Here is a 25646-nt window from a genome sequence, read left to right on the forward strand (position 1 = left end):
TTAGTTCTGAATTATTTTTAAAAACACAATTTATCATGTGTGCTGTTGTGACTCCTTTCAGTATTTTTTTCTTTCTGATAATGTGAGATGGCAGAGTGAATATTCTGATTTTTAACTGATCACTATCTATTATGGTTTAAATATGATGCATCCCTTAAAAACTCATGTGTCAGTGAAATGATTAGATTGTGAGAGTTGTAACATAATCAGCAGATTAATCCACTGATATGAATTAACAGTGAATGAAGGTAGGATGAGGCTGGAGAGCAATGACCACTTTGAGCTTTATATTTTGTCCCTGGTGAGTGGTGCTCTCTCTGGTCCTGATTGCCATGTCCAGAACAGCTTTCCTCCAACACATGTGTCCACCATGATGTTCTGCCTATCCTAAGGCCCTGAACCATGAAATCAGCCTTCTATGTACAGATATCTCTGAAACCATGAGTCCCAAATAATCTTTTCTTCTTCTACATTGTTCTTTTCAGTCCTTGTGTCACAGGAACAAACAAGCTGACTAAATCAGAAATGAGTACTGAGAAGTGAGATGATTGTGGTGACAAACCTGACCAGGTGGTTCAGAAGTGTTTGAAGGTGGTTTGTGGGGAAAGAAATTTTGAAAAGTTTAGAGATGCAAGCTGGAAAAGTTTTAGAATGCTGTAAACAGTGGTTAATGTGTAATTCTGGTGGAAGCTTGAAAAGACAGAAGCTGACAGGACTGTGGATATTAACAACTGGACTCATGAGATTTTAGAGGAGATGGAGGACTCTATTGAAAACAGGACTAGAGACCATTTGTGTTACATTCTGGCAAAGAAGATATCTACATTTTTTTCCATTTTTTGGAAGGTAATAGACTGATCTGGTGAAAGAAAATTCTTGGCAGCATAGCATTCATTCAGTGACTTGAGTATTGTTGGTGGCTTTTAGCCAAGTTTACTGTGATAATCAGGAGCAGAAAGCAGATCAGAGAGATTTGAAAATCCTGAAGTCAGTCAGAAGAGTATGAGTAATACTGGGACTAAGGAAGATGTGGTTGGTGAAGGGATTACAGCCACTAAAGTGATGCTAAATATGTTATCCAGAAACAATAGGAAAGATGACTTGGGAGTCTCAGGAATTGACAAGACCACACCAGTTTCAGACTCAAGAATGCAAATGTAAAAAATTTCTTTGTGAAAAGAATATGGGGGCACCTGGCTTGCAAAGGGGTGCTTAAGTTCTTTCACTGTGCTCTGTTTCCCAGGCACTCAGAGGATTCTAAAGGCATGGTATCAGGAGATGTGAGTACTGCTCAAGATGGTGTCATACCTTGGCATCAACCATGTGATGCTGATTCTGCAGGATTTAGGATGCTACAGTTAGGGAATTATGGAGGCTTCCACTAAGATTTCAAAAAAAGGCCTGGTAGATCAGGGAAAATAAAGGCCAGAAGTCCCTCCAGGCAGTCCCTGAGAAAATGATGAATGAAGATGTGAGAAGAAAGCCTAAGCTACAGTGGATACCCCTGAGATTAAAACATGCTAATACTTTAGAGCAATTGTTGGGAAAATTTGCAGGAATCAAGCAAAAACCAGTGAAGGAGAGACCATATAAGATACAACCTGCAAGTCCACAGGGGCAGAGCTGTAAAAGACTTTTGGAGACACAATTGTATACAGCCATAGAAATTAAATGATGTACCCCATTTGTGTACAATGAATCAAAATGCAGTCTGTAAAAAATTAAAAGATAAATTAAAAAAATAATAATTAAAAAAAAACGCCAGATGCCCCAAGTGCTGGATATGGAGCTCCAGGACTTGTTTGCCCATTTGGATCTCAAACTTGCTTTGATCTTATCTGTCCTTTCTATACCTTCATTTCAATCTTTGGAATGGAAGTGTTTACTCTGTACCTTTAAATTTTGAATGTATTTAATTTGCTTGTGATTTTTATAAGAGTTTGCCTTAAAGCTCAGGAAACTTTGGACTTTGACTTTTGTGTAATGCTGTAACTGTTAAGACCACAGGGATTCTTGAAAATATTCTGGATATATTTGCACTGTGAGATGGGCATTCACTTTTGGGGGTCAGAGATAGAATGTTATGGGTTAGATAGTATATGTCCACCAGAAGCTCATGTGTGGGATGATGGAAGAACAATCAAAGTAAAAGGAAGAATATGAGAGTTGTAACCTAGTTAACCTAGTCAGTGGATTCATCCACTGATAAGGATTAACTGGGTGGTAACTGAAGGCAGATAGGATGTGGCTGGAGGAGATGTGGCCTCTGGGGGCATAACTTCATATTTTTCACCCTGATGAGTGGAGCTCTGTCTGCTTCCTGATTGCCATGTTCTGACCTCTTTCCTCGCCATGCCCATCCACTGTGATGTTCTGCCTTATGCCAGCCCAGGGCTGTGGAAGTGAGCCATTTATGAACCGAGACTTCTGAAACCATAAACCAAATAATCTTTTCCTCCTCCAATTGTCATTTTAGGTTGTTTGGTCCCAGAAATGAAAAAGCCGATTAAAACATTATACAATGGAAAAATTTTCTCAAAAATGCTTTTTCTGGAAGAAACCCTGACTAAAGTGAATTAAATATTTTAAGTTGAAATAAAATCACTGGCTAATTTTATTAGTTATAAAAATATGATTTTGAGTATTTATTAACATTTTTGCTATTATTTATTGATTTAGCTGTGGGATTGAGCCCAGTGATGCTTCACCACTGAACCACATTCCCAGTTCCCCCTTTTTATTTTGAGGCAGGGTCTTGCTAAACTGTTCAGCTGGCCTGGGACTTGTAATTTTCCTGTCTCAGCATTCCAGGTAACTGAGACTGCAGATATGTGCCACTGTTCTCTATCCTTTTTTTAATTGGTACATAATCGTTCATATTTATGGAATACAGTGTGATGTTTCAGTAAACATATATGGAAAACAGCAGCCAAACCTGCATATTTGGCATATCTATCATCTCATGCCTTTACCATTATTTTTGGTAGGGAGCACGTTCAAAATCCTTTTTCCCCCCTATTTTTTGTGGGGGGGACAGTAACAGGGATTGAACTCATGGGCACTTGACCACTGAGCTACATTCCCAGCCCTGTTTTTTGTATTTTATTTAGAGACAGGGTCTCACTGAGTTGCTTAAGGGCTGGCTCTTGTTCAGGCTGTGTTTGTACTCGTGATCTTCCTGCCTCAGCCTCCCAGGCCACTGGGATTAAAGGTGTGTGCCACCGCACCCAGCTTTTTCAGCTGTTTTGAAGTATTCAATACAATACAAAATTTTTCCAATGATTTCTAACATCTACTAACTCTTATGGTCCATCTCAGGGGTCTGCATTCACTTGCACTGAGGTGTATGTATGCTGTATTGTAAATACAATGTTTTTATAATTATTATAGCTTTGTGATAAATGTTCACATCTCACAGATCTTTCCCCCATTTTTTTATCTGAAATTGTCCATGCTTTGAATATTTATTTTTCAATATTAGTGTTTACTTTCAGTCCATTAAAACATATATTGTTAATGATTTTTCTAGGGAACTCTTTAGTATGTGGGTTAATTTATGGAGAGTTGATAAACTGAGGATTTTGATATCTTTGAATCAGGCAAGATTAGTTAATTTTAAATGGAACAAATCCTGGTACTCACACAGGACATGGATCAACTTGTACTTTCTGCTCAACAGAATGGAAAGTTTCATAATTCACAGCGTACAAAATAGAGTATTCAGAAATGTCTGGTCTCGGTAGTGGAGGAAATTTTGCATAAAATAAACACTCTTCTAGTCCTGTTTAATTAAGCTGTAGAATATTGATAGTACTCCATGACCAATGTAAAATTCATAATGTCTAGCATACAAAAATATTTTTTTCAAGTATTCAAAGAAGCAGGAATACTTATTCTGTAATAAGGAGAAAATTCAATAATTTCAAATAAGTGCAAAAATGATGGTGATTACAGAATTTTTAAATGAGTGCATTAAAACACGTTTTGTTCAATATTTTTGAGAAAAATAAAAAATAGAGTGAGCATAACATGCAGAGATAAGAAAAATATAAGAACTTCCAAGGTGAAATTATAGCAATAAAATATACAAAAAAAAAAAAAATTAAAAAGCACTTGATGGCAGATGAGCATAAACTTGGCCACTGCAGAAGCCTGGTCCCTGAAGCCAAAAGATCAGTAAAATTTAAGATATAGTAATAGAAATCCTGTAAAATAAAAAAATTGAAAAAGAAAAAAGAATGAACTGAAAAACAAATGAACAGAACATCAGTGGGTTGTGAGAAAATATCAAACAAACCTACCATGAGTGCTGTCATCAAAATCCTCAAAGAATAGCATGGAGAAAGGAAAGAATAAACAGGAAATAATGGTCTTATCCAAAATTTGATGAAAACTATAAAACCACAGATTCAACAATCCAATAATAAGTCCCAAGCACATAAACTAGGAAGAGAAATACACTTTAAGGCATGTCATAATAAACGGTAAAACAACGATTAGAAAAAAAAAAGAAAAAAAAAACTTTAAAGCAGGCAAGGAGAATGGATAGCTCAGGTACAGCGGCATAACACTGAGAAGTGCATGGAATTCTCTGAAGAAACATGTAAACCAGAAGCGAGAAGACCAGCATCTCTGTAGCACTCAGATGAATTTGTCAACCTAGAATCAGTACCCAGCAGATAAGTCTTTCCAAGAATCTGGTAAGATAAGGACTGTCTGACATACAAAGTCAAGGAACACACCTGCACCAGGCTGTGCTACAAGATGTGCTGACTGGGTCCTCTAATCACAAGGGAAATGATTCTAAATGGAAATCTGCATCTGCTGAAAGGAATGTGAGGCTGGATAAGTAAATGATGGTGTGAATGCAGATACTATGCCTCTGTCAGCTGAAGTCAACATTGATTCTCTCACTTTGCCTTTAAAAATATAAAAATATTGTCACAAAATAGAGGAATGTCTATCAAATATTCTCCCAACCACATACCAAATATTAAAAGCAAATTTGTAAGTAATCATGGTACTGGGGATTGAACCCATGGGCACTCTAACACCAAGCTACATACACAGCCCTCCTTTATATTTTTATTAGTGAAACAAGATCTTGAAAAGTTTCCAGACTGACCTCGAACTTTCAACTCTCCTTTCTCAGTCGCCCAATTAGTTGGGAACGTATGTGTGCCCCACAGTGCCCAGCTAAATATCCAAATTGTAATATCCACTGGATACACAAAACTAGGTGTATCACCTCTTTTAATACAGTTCCAAACAAGGGTTAAAAATTGAGCTTTTCATAGTTTTAAGTTTTTATTTTCAATTGAAAACACAAATTGTAGGATTTATCGAGTCAAATGTGGAGTTTCCATGCATTGTGAAACGATCAAATTCCACAATTAACATACCTAGTCCCTTACCTTACCCTGTAGTTTCTGTGGGTGAGACCATTTAAAATTCATTTTTTATCATTTTGAAACACATTATTTAGCTCATCACAGTATGCGTTGGCTCACCAGAACTTGTTCCTACAGTTGAATTTACACTTGGTATCCTTTACCCAGTATGTCCAGGTTTCCAGTACACTCTCAACCCTGTCAGACTCTGGAAACCACACCCTATTCTCTTCCATGAGTTCAACTTTTTTGATTCCACATAAACATGAGATCATGTGGTATTTGTCATTTTTAAAACCTCATGAACTATGAGAATGAGCATCAATTTTTCAAAACCATCCTTACCTTAAAGGGAAAAAAGTCAGTTTTAAGGAAAGCTTCATACTAAATAATTCTGCTTTGACAGATCTCCATCTGCTTAGGTAACTGCCTGTCCTCTGAGATTAGAAACCTCTGAGATTAGAATCCTGGGGTAAGCAGAAGTTAATGGGTTGGCCGGGATCCTAGAATTGTAGTGTTCTGAGAGAAAATGAAAGCGTGTGAGGAAGGTATCTCTAGCAATCTCTTCAATGAAAACTGATTAGAACCATATTTACATCAATAGCTACAAAACAGTAGAGGAATTTTGTTAATTATAGGAAGATTGGAAAACAAATATATAGGATAAAATCAGAAGCAGATGTGTTCCCAGGGCAGCAGTAGCTGCTTTGTTACTAGGTTGCTTCCAGATTTAAGATAATCAGAAAGGTGCAAGAAAGGCCACTTACTCTCAGTTGAAGCCCAACAGTGTTCAGACTTTTTAGAGAAAAATAGAGAGACTCTTAACCAGAAGGGAAAATGGAGCTTTGTTATTGAGAAAGTTGCCAATACATCTTTTAAAGTAGAAGTTTATCACGTTTGTGGATAAATAAATTAAGAATATGATATAATAAGTGCTTAACATGATTTCCTAAATAGGAATGAAACAAATCATGCCTCTAATCCCTGATCAGATTAGAATAACCCTGTTAATTTCTGAAGTTTTACTAGCCTTTTGATTAATTTAGCCCTTATGTGATTACCGCCAGGTGGCGCTCAAGTCAAATATGAAGCCAAGTCTCAGCTTCAAATTTATTCAAGGATTTTATCGATTTACCTGGTTTCAGAAAATGATAATAGATTGTGTGCTTTTTTTGAAAAAGTTGAGTTTAATTCTGTGAGCACTACTTTGGGACAATAACTGGTCTCATATTAGAATCATGACCTGGGTCTCCTGTGAGCTCTTAAAGCTGCTAAAGCATGATCATACCCTTGGTCCAGTCTGAAAGGACTGTTTCACATCATTGGTTCTACCTTTTACGCTTCAATAGTGCCTGCCTTTTTCTTCAAGCCCAACTGATGACATCACTTTCTAAATCATAGGGATACCTTGAGCCAATCAGAACAGGAATTTTTCTTCTTTCTTTTTTCTTTCTTTTTTCTTTCTTTCTTTCTTTTTTCTTTCTTTCTTTCTTTTTTCTTTCTTCTTTCATTTTCTTCCTTCTTCCTTCTCCTTTTCCTTCTTCCTTCCTTCCTTCCTTCCTTCCTTCCTTCCTTCCTTCCTTCCTTCCTTCCTTCCTTTCCTTTCCTTTATACCAGGCACTGAACCCAGGGGTGCTTATCTACTGAGCCACATCACTTACCCTTTGTTTGTTTGTTGGTTGGTTTTTCTTAAATTTTGAGACAAGTTCTGGTAAAGTTCCTGAGACTGGCTTTGAACTTGCAGTCCTGTTGCCCTCAGCCTCCTGAGTCACTGGGATTGCAGGTGTGCACTCCAAGAACTTCCAAAACACCTACCACCCATCTATCCACCAGCATCTGGACTCACATAGTCTCCCTGCCTATTACTACAGAACGCTGCTGCCTATAAACTGTGTTGCTTATGCCCAAGTTCCCACAGCCTAAGGAGTAGATGAAGCATTCCAGTTCTTACTTCAAACTCCAATATTATGCATGTTGATAAACACTTTATTTGGTGTGTATATCTCCCTACATTTGGCTAATCCAAATGGCAATTGTATTTTTAGTCATAAAACAATAATTTGACCAACTTGTTGGAAAATCTTGACAAAGTTGTCACAGCACTCCAAACTCTGTGTCTTCTAACAATAATGGTTTCTCATGGAAATTAAAAATAGACACTTCAGAACGGAACATGTAAAGATTCCCTGAACTTCATACTTCTGTTAAATATTCTTATTTCCCAAAACCTCCATGTGTCTCTCAACCTCTTTTGAATCTGTTGAAGATCCACTAATGCATACCCACTGCTGGGTAAACTGCAGGCTTAAGAATAGCTGTACTGATTAGTTTAGAGCAGTTCCACTTATTTTTAGAAATTATAAATCCTGAAAAATATTATAAGCAACAATTGAACAATCAAAGGGTGATGATAGTTGCAATTGTTGCTGAAAATTAGAATCAACAGAAATAAGAATATGAGGTAACATACACCCTATCATTTAATTCAATGTTGTCAATTCCCATATGAACATATTTCAAAACAGCATGTTGTTCACAATAAGTAAATAAATTTTATTTGTCAATAAAAATAAATAATAAATATGAGCATATGTATATGAAATAAATATAAATATGTAATAATGAATGTAAATATTTTATTTATATAAATATTTGTAAAAAGTTTACATTTACAAATAAATTTATCATAAATATTTAATTATAATACAAAATGAATGGAATAAAATATTTCTTATCATGGTGAGTGTAACTTCCTGCTAGGGAGGTTGATATACAACCAAGGGCAAGTGTCAGCTTTGGAGAATAATTGGAAAAACTTTATTCAATCCAAAGCATAAGTAAGTTTAACAAAAAATATTAATGAATGTGGGTCTGACTGAAATGCCAAGAACTCAATGAGGAAGGTGCTAAAATAATTACAACTGAGAAACACACACACACACACACACACACACACACACAAAACAGCAAATCTGTAAATGATAGGACACCAGGAGGCCACATAAGTAATTTTGACAATCTCAGGATAAAAGGTTTCTAGTTCATGAATTTACTTAAGGAATCAAGTTTCTCTTTTTGCTTATGATACAGAACTCCTCAAGGCTGCAATGGTCATCCAAGACATCTGGTACTTTACAAGGAAATCATTCCAAAGGGAGAAAATAAACAATGCATATTAAGAAGCATACGACTCTTTTTGGAATAACACAGGGTAACCTGCACATTCCATTAAGAAATGTGATCTCATGTGGATACTTAACCAAGGGGATGAACAAAATTTCATTCAGTATTCTCATGAGCCAGGCTCTTTGGAATGTGCTTTACAACCTTTGAACTCTCCCTTTCTTCAATGGCATAATGTTAGATGAGCTTGACAGCTTTTCATCACTGTCACCAAAACACCTGACACACAACTTAAAAGAGGAAAGAATCATTCTAGCTTATGGTTTCAGAGTTTCAGCCCATGGTTTGACTAACCTCATTGCTCTGGGACCTGAGGTGGGGCAGAACATCATGGCAGACGGGCTTGCCTGAGGATGAGGAAAGCAGCTCAACGTGTGGCAGGTTTGGAAAACGAGACAGTGGGGTGTGGGGAGGGGGCCAGGTGAATGATGTGCCTTTCTAGGCCACACCCCAGTGGACCTACTTCCTTCAACAGTGGCCCATCCTCTACAGATTCCACCACCTCTCCAATTCCATCAACTATGAATCCCTCAATGTGTTAATCTGCAGATGAGGTCAGAGCCTTATGATCCAATCACTTCCCCAATGTCTATTTCAGAAAACTGCTGAATTGGGGAAAGAAAAAAAAAAAAAAAAAAAAAAAAAACTTTAATACATAAGTCTTTGGGCAGCACTTAATATGCAAACCATAAGATGAGAACCACACTTGTAGCAAAATTTTATTGAAGAGTATGTTACTGATAATTATAAACTTAATCATAGACAACAGATTTTTAGAGCATTTCATACTGAAACAACTGAAACTTTGTACCTATTGAATAGCATTTCCCAATTCTCTCTTACCCTAACCCCCCACATTCCCCCACTACCTTCTGTTTCAATGAGTTTTGCTACTTTAGACAATTCATATAAGTGGGACTGTGAAGGCATTTGTGCTTTTATAACCGACTCAATATTCATCCATGTTGTAGCATGACAGGATGTCCTTTGAATGGATGAACAATATTCCATATATGTATCCATACCACATTTTCCTTATCCATTCATCAATGGGCATTCAGGTCCATTGAAGTTCTTGGCTATTGTGAGTAAGGCTCATTGAAACTGATTTCAATATCATGGATAAATTCCACAAATAGAGCTACTGAAATTTTTTTTTAATTTTTGAGAAAACTCCATATTTTTTCCATAATGACTATTCCAATTTGCATGCCCAAAAACAATTCACAAGGGCTCAACATGTTTTCTTTCCTTTTTTCTTTCTCTTCTTCCTTTCCTTCTCTTTGTTTCATCTTTGTCTTCTTCATGTTTATATTTTTCTTCTTCTTTCTATGGATAATAGACATTTTAACTTGTATGAAGGGATATCACATTGGTTTGATTTGCATTTCCCTGATGTTTATTCATATTGAGCATGGCTACTTATGTCTTCCTTGAGTAATATCTATTCATTTCTTTGCCCACTTTTTAAGCAAGTTTTTATGGATATATAAAATGTTGTTTCTTTGTATTTATTGATTTACTATTAGGTTGTAGGCATTCCTTTTATGTTTGGTATTAACTCCTATCAGGTATATGGTTTGCAAGTTTTTTCTCCTATTCAAGCTTTTAACTCTAAAATTTTGCAACAGGATTATGAGTTAGTTTTATATCTCATTTTACATGTGTAGGAAAACAGGTCATATGAGAATAATTGATTACCATGTCTTTAGGACAGTGCCTGTGTTCTTTCCACAATGTTAAATTGATATGTTACATGGTTCTGAGATATGAAATGCAGGGATGACCTTAGGCCACAGTGTCAAAGTCACCTTTTGTGCTATGATTTCGGATGACTGTCGTTACACTTAACTCTCACTTGATCACAGCTTTGCAGGTTCCCCATCCTCATTTCCTCTTGTGGAATAGCAAGTAAACTGATGGTTTTGTTCCCAGTGAAAGTCTTCCTCCATTATCCTATTTACATTTTGGAAAACATATACAGTTGATATAAATTGGCTAATTTAAAAAAAGGAAAAGCCAGCTAATGGTAGATTCTTAGATGATATGGCACTCTACTTGCTCACCTGGAGATTTCAAGAAGTAAATAGATATTTATGTATTATTCCTTATTTTCCCCCATCATGAATAGGTATACTATGTCTTGTCTAAGTGGCTCCAGTGATCATGAAATGTGATTAATTAAAAAGAAAATCCATATAAAATCTGTGCCACTCTGAAGATTTAGGTTCTGAAAATTGAGATGATCATTCTGTTCTTGAAAGACTTATAGATGTTGAGCATACCGGAGTCAATGTGAATGAAATCTGGTGAGTGAAGGGCTGTTGGCTTCTATGGTCATGATTTCTTTGTCTTCATCTCTATCATGAGAAGGGCCACAGCCCTCCGGTTGCACCCCCAATGGATAGGCTTGTGAATATTTACAGCTCACCCTTCATGGGAACTTCTTTATCCTGAAAGATCCCCTAATGCCTAGGTTTTCTGACTATGCGCTGGTGTCCCTCATAGAGAAATTCATACTGTGAGATATCCTTCAGGCTCTGGTCCCATTTATGTCCAGAGTTTTACTGAGTATAGTAGCCACCATTTAAGAGGGTCCTGAGCAGGAAAAAGTCAGATTGGGGTGTGCAGTGTGTGTCAGAGGAAAAACAGTCAGAAATTGACAAGATTAATGCAACAGAAGAAAATTATTATTCACAGGTCCCAGAGAGGTTAGCAGTGTCCATAGAAGATGGAAAGCAAATCCAGGGGTAGCAGAGATCCCAACACTGAACTGGGGATCAGAATAAGAGGACATATGAGACTGTGCTTTTGTTAAGGTTCATGGGCTTTATTCCTTAGGTTTTTGGGCAGTTGGTGTAGGTCGGCTAATTTAAGGAAAACTCATGAGAAAGAACTCATGATTTATAAGAATGGAATAGTTACTGGTTTTATCATAGTCAGCAGCAGATTTGGCGTACATTGTGTTGTAGATCAGTAAGTGAGGAGCAAACTGGGTACATCACAACCAGACACTGATGATGGAACATCTGGATTTTAATTTAATTTAAAGTAAATGTCAAGTCAATAACTCCATTAGGCAAATTTATGACTGGAAGGAATAAACATTTGAAAATGGTAAATATTATTTGCAAGTGACATTCTTAACTAACTGAAAATGATTTAAATAATTTTAAATCTGGACAAAAATGTTCTGATCACAATGGCAACTTTTTGGGCTCAAGTATGCCTCCTAAGTGAGAAATGGACTATAGATATGATATTTGACTCAGGTCCCTTCCAGTTCATATATTCTAGTCACTTTAAGATTGTGGTCATCATGTAAATGAGGTTCAGATCACAGCAAAGGAAGCTAATGAACAAAGGGTTAACACTGAGGTATAGGTTTTGGCCTGTGGAGAGGCCTGTTGGTTTGACCCCAGGGGCACTCCTGCCCAAGAGAATACCCTATTAGAAACCTAGGTGGCTTGGCTTAGAGATCTGCACCTCCTTCAGGTAGAACCAGTCTCAAGGGGTGCAACCAGAGTGACAAATGGTGCTGTGTCATCACTCCTCAATGGCCACCCGCGTGCTCTTACAGCCCAGGTCTGGCACCCAGAGCAGGGTGTATACTCTGATGTGCCTCCTAAGAAGGATGGATGAAGACATTCTGCTTTCATTTGAAAATAGACCACAGAAATTTGAAAGTGAAGATGAAAGGCATTAGTGAAGGCTCTACTTAGCTAACACTTCAGCAGTTGTTCCTTAATTGGAGAGAAGGCAAATCCCTTGGTGACCAGGAAGGTTATTTCCTTATTAGGCTCAGAGAGTTGTAAAAACTTCTGCTTTAAACCTTTCTTGGAAAGCAATAAAAATATCCTAGTTCTATGAATTTGACCAAAATTGAATACATAGATGACTTCCCCCCTGTTCCCTAGGTATCTTTCCTTTACAGTTAGAAGAATCCAGCTGAAATAATTTCACCTGGTTCTTGGATTCTTTGAAGAAGTTTACTTCATGTGAATGAAAATTGGATGTTATATGATCACAGATGACCTCAGAATTTTACAGTCTTCACTTTTGAACATCTATAAAACCCACACTCTAACAATCATCTTATTCATCTAAGTATTTAATAGGTAGGTTAATCATTGTGTAGAATTGTAGCATAGAGATTACCTGAAAAGTATGATTAATGGAATTGATTTGTATTAATTTCATTTAGGTACATATATACCTGTTATTCTAAGTATGTCTGTCATTCATACTCAACACTTGTTTACTTTATCTATAAATGTTACTAAATCTCTGGAAAAGGAACTTGAAGGACTTCAGTTTATATTTGTGCTTAAACTTGTGTTAGATCAGATTACTTTCTTTTTCTTATTAGTGTATTATAATTATGCATACTGTAGGAGATTTTGACATAGTTATAAGTGCATGTAACATGATTTGCTATTTAATAACAGTAATATCCTGTAGTTTCCCACCTCCTTTCCCTGATCCCCCATCTTTTATTTACTGATTTTTCTTCTTCGTTATTTATTTTTTGATCGATACATTATAGCAGTGCCTATAAGTGGAAGGGTGACATATTCATACATGTATCTATCAGTTTGGTCAATTCATTCTGCAGTTCCTCTCCTTTCTCACCCTCCTCCTTCCCCCTTGATCCCACTTTGTCTACTGCCCAGTTCTCCCTTCTACTTTCAAGAGCTTCTCTTATTTTTCTTCTCTTCATTTCTCTGTAGCTTCCATACATGAGAGAAAACACTCTTTCTTAACTTCTGAGTCTGGCTTATTTCCCTTGGCATGTTGCTCTCCAGTTCCATTCATTTTCCAGCAAATGATTCATTCATTAATTTCATTCTTCTTTGTGGCTAAGACTCCACTATGTACTGATACAATGTTTTCTTTATCTATTTGCCTTTTCAATGAAACCCCCTCTAAGAGAGAAAATAAAATAAAAATTAAAAAATAAACTGTATGATTTCCAAAATTCTCACAGGCGGGAAGAAAGGTAAGACCTACATGAAAATGGTTACTAAGAGACACTTTTCTGCATTTTTTTCAATTTTACTTTAACCTTTCTTTTCTCTTTCTCCCTCCTTTCATACATACCCTTTTTCTCTCCCCCTTTGCTTACATATCTTTTTCTCCCCTCTCTTTCCATTGCTTTCCATCTCTCTCTTTCCTTACACAGGCCCACAAAGTAATTTCTCTCCCTCCTTCCATACCATTGGCCTCTAATTTTTGACTAAAAAAATAAAATGCATTGCTTCCCTTAAAAATTTAAAATGTATAATATTAAGTACTAAATTAGATTGAATGGTTTTAATTTTGAAATCTTTTTTTTCAATATTTCACTATGTGTCAAAACATAGCTTCCTCATTTAGTCATATCTCTATCTACAAGAATGGCTAATAGTGTTGGTGGCAGTGGAGTGACAGAGACAATAACAGTGGCATTGTTTTAAACTCACAAATTCTTCCTCATAGCTAGGAAATGGGTCATGTACAGCAATTTTTAAAAAGCTTGCTGTTGATGTCATGCTTAGGCAAAGCACGGGAGTGGACTGGTGAAAAGAAAAGCATTAATTATAATTATCCCTGTCCTCCCAGAACAACTTTTCAAAGAACAGCTCCTCACTGATGCACTGTGAGGCAGCTGAGAGTCCAAGGTACTGTTTATTGTTTGGTTTGAGCTCAGGCATGTCTAGAAATACACATGCTAAAGGACAATATAGCAAGTTAATGGTTTCACTGGACCTGCTTACCAAAGAAATAGCACCAGACTCTGGTAAGTGTGAGGCGGTTACAGTTTCTCTCATCTTCGTTGCTGCTTGTGAAATTCATCAATAAAGATACCACACTTCATAAGACTATGATAATTAAGTGGGAAAGAGTCCTTTTACATTGCCCTTAATTATTAGGAGGCAATACAAGTATGATAGCTATGGTGTATTAATTGCACTGCTGTAGAAACTTGGTGGAGTCTTCTCTGCCGCATCCTGTGTGGAGGAGGAAAGTGTTGACTGCCCGAGGAGGATGCTGGTGGTTTTTCTTTACAAAACAAATGGATCTCCCACTCTCCTATATTTACATATGCAGGTTAAAGGGGGCAAGGACTGGGAGTAGCTTCTTCTGTGATGGACAGAAATAGGGTGGAGTTAGGGGAGCCATCCTCTTAAGGGGGAAATTTTAGAAGGAGACAGGGAACCACTCCCATGCAGAGCATTGCCTTTGCATCATGTGAACATGAATGAACCACCCCCTAAGGAAATCTTACCCAGAGGCCTAAGCAATCACTGTTAAAGAAAAAAAAAGAAAAACCTGACTGTTATTGTTTGAGGAGAACAGAGACTCTCCTGCTGCTTCTCCTCACTGGGCCATCCTTATACTGCAGATGAGGAAGCAAGGCTTGGGGAAGCCAGCAGGGTGCCATGTGACAGACTACACTAAGAAGGCAGCCTAGAATATGATCCACTTTCCATGTACTGACTCCTGAACTAGTGCTCCTTGAATCACAAAGGTTTTTGCAATAAAGACCTTAGTTTGGGGCAAGAGGGAGAGGCTTTTGTAATGCAGGGCCTTCAAGTCCCCTGTGAATGCTCTGGGCTTTGTGTAAGGGATGGAGCTGAGGTAGATCATAGATTAACAAGCACATCCTCATCATGCCATGATATATCTACATTTCACTTTAAAATTCCTACAAAAATACCTGGCAAGGCAAGCCATGTTTCCACTGCAGCTTCAACTTGGTTATCGTAGCAATTCTCCTGAAGTACCACATAATGTGATTTTCTCTTCTCTGATAATGGAATATAATAGGTAAAAATTCAAATTATGTGATAAAAACACTGACTCCACAAAGCACTAGTTATAAAATTATAACATAGCTTCCAAGGTTTCAGGGTTTCTTTCCCATGGGAGGAATAATGGTTCCTGCCTTGTGTGGTATCATCCAGTTTACATGAAGTAATACACCTGTCATACCTGGCACAGTGCCCAGCAAGAAGATCAACCTGCAAGCTAATTGTTTAGTTGTCATAATTATGTTCAGGAATCTTTTGCTGCATTTAGTGGACAGAGAAACTTAAAGAAAAACTTGGGTTAAATTTTCATCATTAAACAATGTTAGTTGGGCTTATATAATCACCACTTTAGGTATATTTGCAATACTATATTTGTTTTAATCTTTTTTTTTTTTCTGCTGTGACTAAAAGACATGATAAGAACAATTAGAGGAGGAAAGATTATTTGGGGGCTAATGGTTTCAACAAATCTCAGTCCATAGATGGCTGACTCCATTCTCTGGAGCCCACGTGAGGTGGAATATCATGGCAGAAGAATTTGGCAGAAGAAGTGGCTTAGGACAGGGCCACCAGAAAAAGAGAGAGAGAGAGAGAGAGAGAGAGAAACATTGTAGACCATAGAAAAAATAGAAACCATAAGGCATGACCTCAGGAACCACTGTCTCCTCCAGCCACACCCTACCTGCCTACAGTTACCACTAGTTACCACTCGTTAATCCCTATCAGGGAATTAATGTACTGATTAGATCAAAACTCTCAGAACCAAACATTTCACCTTTTGGGCAACACCTCATATGTGACCATAAAAATATGCCTTTGAAAAAGAGCACAAGAAGAATAATTCATTTCACTAGGTGGTTTTAAAGAAAAAAACACGATAATTGCTCCATCTGTAACAGAGAAAGCATACTGATGTTGGAGCATACTGAGTCTGGAGTTAGAACATGCAGTCCATATTTTGACTGAACTGTTGACTAGCTATGCAACCTTGGCTAAGTTTCCTAAACTCTGTTGGAGTTAGTGTCTTCATCTGAAAGATAAACTAATCATATCATTATTCTAGTGCTTGGAATGAGGTAGGTGGTCAAAAATGTAGGCTACTATTAATAAGAATCTTTAAGTCAGAAGAAGGAGGAAGAGAAACCAATTAAACATGGAAGGATAATTTGAAAACAGAAAAGACACAAGGTAAACATTCACTAATGAAGTATGCATCTATAAATTTGATATTTAACACATTTTCCTAAAAGTCAAATTCTTGGATGGCAAACAAATTAGTAATAAATAGACAAGTTCCTGGGGGTCCTAGAAATCAACTAGGAAGTCAACTAATCATGAACTATAAACCATATGTTGCTTTTTTGTAGGTGCCCCAGCTTTCAAGAAAAGCTCATACACACACCAGGTAGAAGGGAAATCAGAACAATGTGACAGAATTCATCCTTTTGGGTCTTACCAAGAACCAGGAGCCAAGGAAAATATTTTCTGCTATATTCCTAATCATGTATGTGATCACAGTGCTGAGAAATCTACTCATTGTGGAGACCATGATTACAAGTCAGAGTCTGAGGTGGCTTATGTACTTTTTTCTCACCTCCTGTTCTTTCTGGATGTCACCTACTCTTCTCTCATTTCCCCCAAATTTTGGACTCCCTCTCTGAGAGCACTACCATCTCCCTCGAGGGCTGCATGACCCAGCTCTTCGCAGAGCATTTCTTTGGAGGTGTGGGGATCATCCTGCTCACCGTGTTGCCCTGTGACTGCTACGTGGCCATCTGCAAGCCCCTGCACTACAGCAGCATCATGAGTGAGTCCTCGAGTGTGCTGCCTGATGGTGGGAGGGGCCTGGGTGGGCAGATCCATGCACGCAACAATACAGTTTCTCTTCATGTACAGAATACCCTTCTGTGGCCCCAATGTCATCAATCACTTTATGTGTGACTTGTTCCACTTACTAACAATTGCCTACATGGACACATGGACTCTGGGTCTCTTAGTCATCCTCAACAGTGGGATCATGTGCATGACCATCTTCCTCACCCTAATCGCCTCCTATGTAGCCATTCTCTGCTCCCTGAAGTCTTACAGCTCTGAAGGGAGGCACAAAGCCCTCTCCACCTGTGGCTCCCATCTCACGGTGGTCATGTTGTTCTTCATGCCATGTATTTTCTTGTATGTGAGACCTGTGGCTATTTACCCCATAGACGAGGCAATGGTCGTGTCTGATTCAATCACCACTCCCATGCTGGATCCCTTGATCTACACACTGAGGGACACAGAGGTGAAAACTGCCATGAGGAAACTTTGGATGAAGAAAGGGACTTCAGATGGCAGTTAACTCTCATGCTAAGAACCACGCCTGTTTCCCAGAAGAACTAGTGGTTCTTTCAGAAATGGTGAGATTTAAGCTGTCCATTCTCCCCAGGGAACTTAGAAATTTAAAAAAGTTTTAAAAATCTGTGTTGTAACTTACAATGTGAGCAACATGGAGTTTATGATGCCCTCTTGCTTGATGTCCTACTTTGTTCCCCATCACCTTAGAATTCCCTCCCCCTGCCCTGGAATTCTCTGATCCATCTTGCTACTGCCTCTACCTCTCCAAGCACATCCTGAGCCCTCTCCTCTCTCAAAAAGCTGTGCAACCCTTTCCTCTCCTTAGGGTTTTGCTTCTCTGTCTAAAAATGAACCCTCATCTTCCTCCAGTTGTCATTTCTCTCACTTCTGTCCTCGGTTAAGAAATTAAACCTTATCTTCCTTGAGAAGCCAACCCCCATGGTTCAGTTGAAGAAGCTTCCCTCCTGCCCTGCTTCTCCAACCCAACACTTTCACTGCATCAGTAACTCTGATCAAAAGTAAAAATACCTCATATGACCATGGTTGACTTTCACTATTTTCTACCTGTCTGCACCCCTGCCCCAGGACTGGATATCCATGAGAGATGAACTTTGCATTTGTTTATTCTTGGTCCCCTATTAGTTTTTTTTTAATTAATTAATTTATTTTTTTTGTGTGTGTGTGTTTGTTTTTCACCAGGGATTGAACCCAGAGAAGCTAAATCACTGAGCCACATCTCCAGTCTTTTTTATTATTGTGTTGTTTTTGAGACAGGGATTACTAAGTTGTTTAGGGCCTCACTAAGTTGTTGAGGCTCACTTTGAACTTGCAACCCTCCTGTCTCAGCCTCCTGATCCACTGGGATTACAGGCAAGTACTGCCATGTCAGGTCTGACTAGACTTTTAATAGCTATCTCATAAATGCTTATAAAAGACAAGAACCATTTAAAAAAAATAACAGAATGCATATAGTTAGGGGGGAAAAGAAGACAATGATTAAGTAACTATAAAATAAACAGAGAAACCAATAGAACAAGTTTATGGAAGTGGAAGGCTATCATTTTGGAGGCTACTTCATATTGAGTAAGTCTGAGAAGGATTCTATTAGCAGGCTCAGCTGATTTTTTATTCTATTGAGAGTTCATCAGGACAAGCTATTAAAGTTTGATACCAGGATTACCTAGTCAGGAAAACTTTCAACTGTAATATAAGAAATGTAAAACTAAAGCTAATGTCATATTCTTTATTCTATTGATCTTTATATAGTCATTAATCCTATCAGATTATACAAATATAAATGTAAGAACTTTAAGATCCTTTATAATATTCACATTATTATAATAATATAAAACCATCTTATGGTTTTCATAAAAATCAAAATAATCACATTTTTGTGGATTTTTTTCTTCACTGTTAATAAATGGAAAAAATAAATAAACACAAAGTTGTATTATACTCTGAAGTATTCAAGAAGTTATTCCGAAGTGAATTCTACAATTGAAAGTTAAGAGAAAAATGGAAGCTCAATACAAAACCTTTTCAGAACATGGAAAGACATTGCTCAACTCTTCTATGGTACAAAAGAGCTATCTATATCCAGAAAGAATGTTTTAACTTTTGATCACTTTAAAGCAGTCACAATAGCCTGCATTTCCTCTGGGGTTTCAAGAAGGGCTGAACACAGATGTACTGACAATACCTTGCCTGCATTTGAGATCCCTCTTCTCTCCATTCTCTAAATGGATCCTTATATTCTACTCACTGATCTTATGTAGTTCCTTGACAATGCCCCAGTTGTTCCTGTGTCAGAATCAGAGCTTTCTCTCTCTGGAATTTTTATCCCACTAATCTTCACATGGCCATCTCCTTTTCATCATTTTTGTCAGTCGCTGGTGCTCATCATTCCTATTAAACTTATTCACTTCAAATAGGTGGGATTTGCTGTGTGAAAACCCAAAATCCTTTTCTCCTATGGTGAAAGTGAGAAAATCTTGATATCGTAGTCAAGCCTGGAGGCCAGGGTAGTCTTAGGAGGCAAGATGCTGTTCTCATTCTGTAGCCCTGTTCTGCTTATTCAGGTACTAACCTTCTACCTTCTAAGGCAATGGACTCCTCTGACTCACAGGTGGAATAAGGGGATAGAGACTGATTCTTGCAGTGTGCCCCAAAATAGCGTGATCAACTGCTACCCTCTTGGGCCTACATCACCCCTCTGTCACCTAGCTATTTGAAGTGACCAGTGCTGAAATTACTTCAAAATTATCCTTTCCTATTATTTGTTGACACTGTAGTAATGATTCTTTCTAATTCTTTCCTAAATCCTGAGGTTTATTTGTTAATTAATTTATTTTGAAAATAATCCTCAAACCTAAATGTAGAGATAGGGAACCAAAAATGTCCCTTTCACCATAAAGTTCACCAAATGACTTTACTGGAGCTGCCTTGGGTATTTTATGAGATCACCTTGACTTCTTCCTCTAACCCAGTAGGAAACTGATCTTCAAACATCGTTTTCCTCCACCCACACCTCTGCTTTCCTCTCCACCTCTAAAATTAGTCCTTGTTTAATTTGCTTAGAAGTTTTCTGTTTTCAGATAAGTTTAAGTTTACAAAAATTTGTCTCTAAAAGGTATCTTTACAGTGGATGCAAAGAAATGATTATTGCATTAAAATAATGTACTGCCCCTTTCTAAATGAAAATGAATTTTCTCAAGATCCACTGTTGATATAAACAAGTCATTCATGAACCAACACCTCTCATGTTTTAATATGTAAAATTTTAATTCTGACTAGACATAGTGCATGTGAAATAACAAAGTGTGTCCAGATCACACTGCCTATTTCCATACCAGACGGCCTTATGCAGGGATGAGTTCGCAAAACTAGGAAAAGGATTTAAACCCTTGGTCAATGTGTAAAGTGGGAAAATGGTTTGTGAAAATAGCTTTGGTAAACCCTGTGGAGATGTGCCTGCCACTCACTTCAAATTGATGTGTATGTGTGTGTGTGTGTGTGTGTGTGTGTGTATGTGTGTGTGTATTGTTCTGAGAGCATAGAAGCTTCCCCACTAATTGTCCCAGGAGACTGAGATCAGAAACACCAAGGTAGAAAGAGTCACTGGCCAATTTAGTAAAAATAATAATAATAATAATCAGGTGAGGGTTGCTGGTGACATGCATCTACAGTGTTTCTATATTGATAGACTTTCTCAGGATAAGACATCCATGGTCTGCCAAAGGGAGTCATAGGAGTGTTTTAGGTACCAGCCCCAAAGGGTCACAACATTTTAAAAACCTAAGGAGGCATCACCAGGAATCACATGGAGTAGACATTTTCCTTCCACATCAAAGAAACTATAATAGAAACACCAAGACAGGTATCTTAAAAAGACTTGGGGAAAAAATCCCAAAAAGGAAGGGAAAAAAGAGAATTTTAACATCTGTCAGGTGCATAGGCAAGTGAGTCAGCTTATTAAGAAACCAAGACAAATAAGAGTTTTCTCCCTCCTGAATAATTCTCTTTCCTATGTTCACTCAGCCTTCACCATCTAGTTTTCCTTTGTCATGCTTTTGTGCCTCAGTGGAAGGAAATTTTCACAGTTGGAAAATAACATGTCTTGGACATTTTAATTTATTTTTTAAAATTTTGTGTTATTTTTTTAATTGACACATAATAATTTCATGGCATTACATTGTACAAGGTGATATCTCAACATGTAATGATCAGAACATTGTAACTGGTATATCTATCACTCAACCATTTATTGTTCCTTTGTTCTGTGATCATTCAAAATCTTCCCTATTAGTGATTCAGAAATAGACAATTAATTGTTGTTAACCATAGTCCCCTTGCTGTGCTGTAGGGGAGGGTGGATGGAAAGAGGGTGGTTCATTGATACATGGGTTCATTTGGATGGGTTTTAAATTTATGATAGAGGACTTGTTCAAAATTCACGGGAATTGGGACTGTGTTCTATCTAACAGCAACAGAAAATTCGGGAAACTTTCTGAATTTTCATTCAGACATTGATAAAATATTGTCTCAACTATATTATTTGATGCATCAGAGAGAGGCAAGTAATAGTTTTATTTTATGATGTCCTGCTTATGTAAGATGCAGTTAAATTTAAATATAACCCTCATAGAACTAGAGTCAAATGTTTAAAAACAGAATTGGAAGACTAAAATTAGAAAAAACTGAATATTCATCTAGGAAGGGCATAAACAAAGGTACTTCTTGCCATTATGGAACTGAGAACTTTCACAGATATACTCCTTGGCATGTCAAAGTCTCCTCTATCACCAATTGCCTGTGTCAGAGTGATTGCAAGTCTTTGTGGAACACAATGACATTTTATGTTCAGTTGACAGAAATGCCCATTTACATACAAAGCACATCATGCTCTTTGTTCATGAGCCTAAGTCGTCACTTAGAGTGGTGTGTCTGGGTGCCAATGTGGTCGCACTCCTATGCTCAGGTATAGAAAGAGCATGACCATATTTGATTGTGAGTTTATGAGGTGGGGTGGGGTGAGTGTGCATGATACACACAGATTAGTTTATTTTCAAAATTAAAATACTTCAAAATGAGAAGCGCTTAAAACACATTTATACAATGCTAAAAGACCAAAGATGAGAAGCATTACACTGGACCATTACTTCCAGGTTATCTAAAGTTAAAATTTTAAGAAACTATTAAGAGAGAAAAATAAGCATTTCTTTCTTCATTTCTGGAAACTAAATAAGCACAACAGCTGAGAAGCTAAGCTACTAAGGGAAGTGATACAGAGATATCCTGAAACTCCATCACTTCCTGTATATTTTCATACGGCCATATATGAATACCAACAAAGCCCTTTCTACCTGGGGAAAAATCACCACTTTTCTTTCACCTTCTCTTTCTTCTTACATTGATCTTTCTCCTCCCTCTGCATCTTCCAGTTGCCAAACCCTCTCAGGACCTCCTCCCTCTCTTTTGTGAAGAACAATGTGAAAGATGCCCCCACTCCCACCCCAAGAGACAGGCTGGCTGACTCTGCCAATCTCAACCAAATAATGGGTTCCTTCTCCCTGTGTATTCACTGAATTTTGAGAGACTTTCTAGGTAAGGCCTAGGTTTCCATTGGACTTTCATCTTTTTATAGGAGCTTGAGCATGTATCATTCCATACTTCCTCAGGGAAACAGGCAAATTTCCAGGGTAGCATTTTGTAGAAGCATTCTCTCTAATCTTCAGGTTGACAACAATTTTAACTCTGTTCAGTTTCTTTTGGATTACTCTTATGATCACATTCAAAGGGGCTAGAATAAAATCTGGGAAAGGTATTAGTATACACAAATGTACATCACAATTATTTTGTGATTTGTCAGGTATAATATATATATTACAGAGGATTGGATGAGATTATGATTTATGCACACACACATAAAAGAGATCTTGTTTATCACTAATATTTTATCTTTTACATGTAATAAAAACTAAACTGGTGAGAGAGTGTACATTAGAATTCTCATATCATTTATCAAGTAAAGTCATACTTTGCTACACCATAATTTTTTCATGGCATTTTTCACTTCTGCATTCCTCAGCGTATAGATCAAAGGATTCAGTAAAGGTGTCCCAATTGTATAAAATACAGCCACCATCTTGTCTATTGGAAAGGTGGTTGGTGGACGAGTATATATAAATATACATGGACCAAAAAATATGACAACAACAACAAAGTGGGAGGTGCATGTGGAAAGGGCTTTTTGCCTTCCTTCTGCATTGTGATTTCTCAGAGAATATAGGATGACAATATAGGACATAAGTAAGATTGTGAAACTCACCATGCAAATGACTCCACTGTTAGAAACAACTAGCAAATTTATTACATAAGTGTCCATGCAGGCAAGTTTCAACAAGGGCTGCAAATCACAGAAATAATGATCAATCACATTGGGGCCACAGAAGGGCAATCTCAAAGCCAGGAAAATCTGTGCTGAGGAATGGATGCAAGATCCCACCCAGGCCAGAGTCACCAACACACCACAGACTCTCTGGCTCATGATGGTTGTGTATCTCAGGGGCTTACAAATGGCCACATAGCGATCAAAGGCCATGAGGATGAGCACAAATATCTCCATGCAACCAAAGAAATGTGCTGCAAAAACTTGAGTCATGCATTCATTGTAGGAAATAGTGTTCTTCTGAGAAATGGCATCCACAATCAGTCTGGGGGCTGTGGTTGTAGAGAAGCAAGCATCAGCAAAGGACAGGTAGAAAAGGAAAAAGTACATGGGACTCCCAAGTGTCTGGCTTGTTTTAATGGTCACCACAATAAGAAAGTTCCCCATCAGAGTCATGAGGTAAAGAATCAAGAAGATCCCAAATATCGCCTTCTGTTTGGCAGCATCTTGTGTCAGCCCAAACAGAATGAATTCAGTCACGCTGCCATTATACATCACCATGTCAGTGCCTGTGGGCAACATGCAGTTGACAAATGTTTAGCTTGCATAAAGAAGAAAGTAACAGGCATCTTTAAAAGATCAGTATGCTGATATATAAATTATTTGATTCTACCACATGCAGTTACCTCCATGTGCATTTGTGGTGAGACAAAATTCCCTGGCATCTTTTAAGACTGTGATGTCCTCAAATCTTCTAGATTTCTCTGTTGACCCCAAAACTCACTGGACTGGAGCAATTTTTTTTTTTTTTTTTTTTTTTTTTTGCATTTGGAAAATAAAAGACAAATGTCCTTCAACTATATTGGTTCTTAACTAGTTTGAGATCTGCAGAATTTGTTCTTTCCTTGGATGAGTGATTGTTTTGCAACTCAGCCTTCCTATATCAAAATTGGAATGAAAATACTTATTCTACTTTATTCTGAACTTCAGAATTAAAAAAAGGTTTCATATCCACATATATAAACTCATCTATGCACATTTTTCTTGTATCACAATTTTAACTCTGCACTTTGCAATCTTTAAAACACTCTTCCATAAAATTAAGCATTAATAATACTGAAGAATCCTACCCAACAAAACTCTTCTCAATTAATTTTGCTCACTTTTGTGTCCATTTTATCTTCTGTCCCATTAGTATCTTGGATTCAACACATTCTCTAAAATCTATTTTCACAACCTCTTACCAATGTACCTTGGTTTTTGAAATCCTGAATCAAAGTTATCTAAAATTGCTGAGAGGAACAGAAAAAATGTTCCTCTTATCAACTGGTCTTATCAACTTCTATGAGTACTAAAATAAATGTAGATACATTTGTCAATCATTTAAGCCACTACATGATTGATATTAGAAAAAGTAGATATCCTCTATAGCTAGTAATGGCAGCACCTAATATTTTTTAGTAGATATAAAAAGCAAATGAATTAAAAGTTCATAATATCTTGACTATAGGAAACCCATAATGAGAGAAAAAAATCTAAACAGTTCTTTTGTTGTGGAGAAGGGTGAAATTCAGAGCTATGACAGAAGAGTGTGGGAATTTAGGATGAGGGCCATCAAATCAAATTTTAATGTAAATAAGTAGGAAAAAAAATCTTGAACTAATAGATCAATACAAAATCTCTGGTAATCCAGACTCCAAAGATATAGTAGAAAAGCTTTGAAAGCAATTTGTCATTCTAGTCACAGTACATGAAAGCCAGACTGTGAAGATTGGATACCTTGTCATTGGTAACCTATAAAATCTGAAGCATTAAGCATGAGATCAACTTTTATTAAGATTTACTCAACACAAGAAACAAAAATTGCCCAGTTATTTAATGTATTTAACAGGTTATGTTTGAGGGCACTTTGAAGAGCTTATATATAATGAAGAAAGACTCTATCTCCTAAAAAATTTCAGAGTCCAAATTAAGATATCTCTTTTTCTGTCCCCTGCACTTAAAAACTTGGTGAAACACAAAACAGTGAATTCACTGTGGCACCAATAAAATATAGCC

The 25646-nt window shown here is 37.3% G+C and overlaps 1 protein-coding gene and 2 pseudogenes across 3 annotated transcripts in view; 1 reads left to right on the forward strand and 2 right to left on the reverse strand.

Moving 5' to 3' along the window:
- LOC306639149 (olfactory receptor 4C16-like) overlaps positions 1-25646 on the reverse strand; it is a 469263-nt pseudogene that overhangs the window by 17715 nt on the left and 425902 nt on the right. The window lies entirely within an intron of this gene.
- Positions 254-17705, forward strand: LOC306638431 (olfactory receptor 4C6-like; annotated as a pseudogene). Its single transcript has 2 exons — positions 254-301; positions 16777-17705. The product of its transcript is annotated as an olfactory receptor 4C6-like (transcript).
- On the reverse strand, positions 23232-24143 carry LOC306639157 (olfactory receptor 4C11-like; the record flags this gene model as incomplete). The annotated part of the gene is made up of 1 exon (XM_079102565.1): positions 23232-24143. One exon carries the CDS (start codon positions 24141-24143, stop codon positions 23232-23234), a length of 912 nt encoding a protein of 303 aa, XP_078958691.1.

The sequence above is a fragment of the Sciurus vulgaris genome, assembly GCF_902686455.1.
Source record: "Sciurus vulgaris genome assembly, chromosome: 11".
NCBI lineage: Eukaryota > Metazoa > Chordata > Mammalia > Rodentia > Sciuridae > Sciurus > Sciurus vulgaris.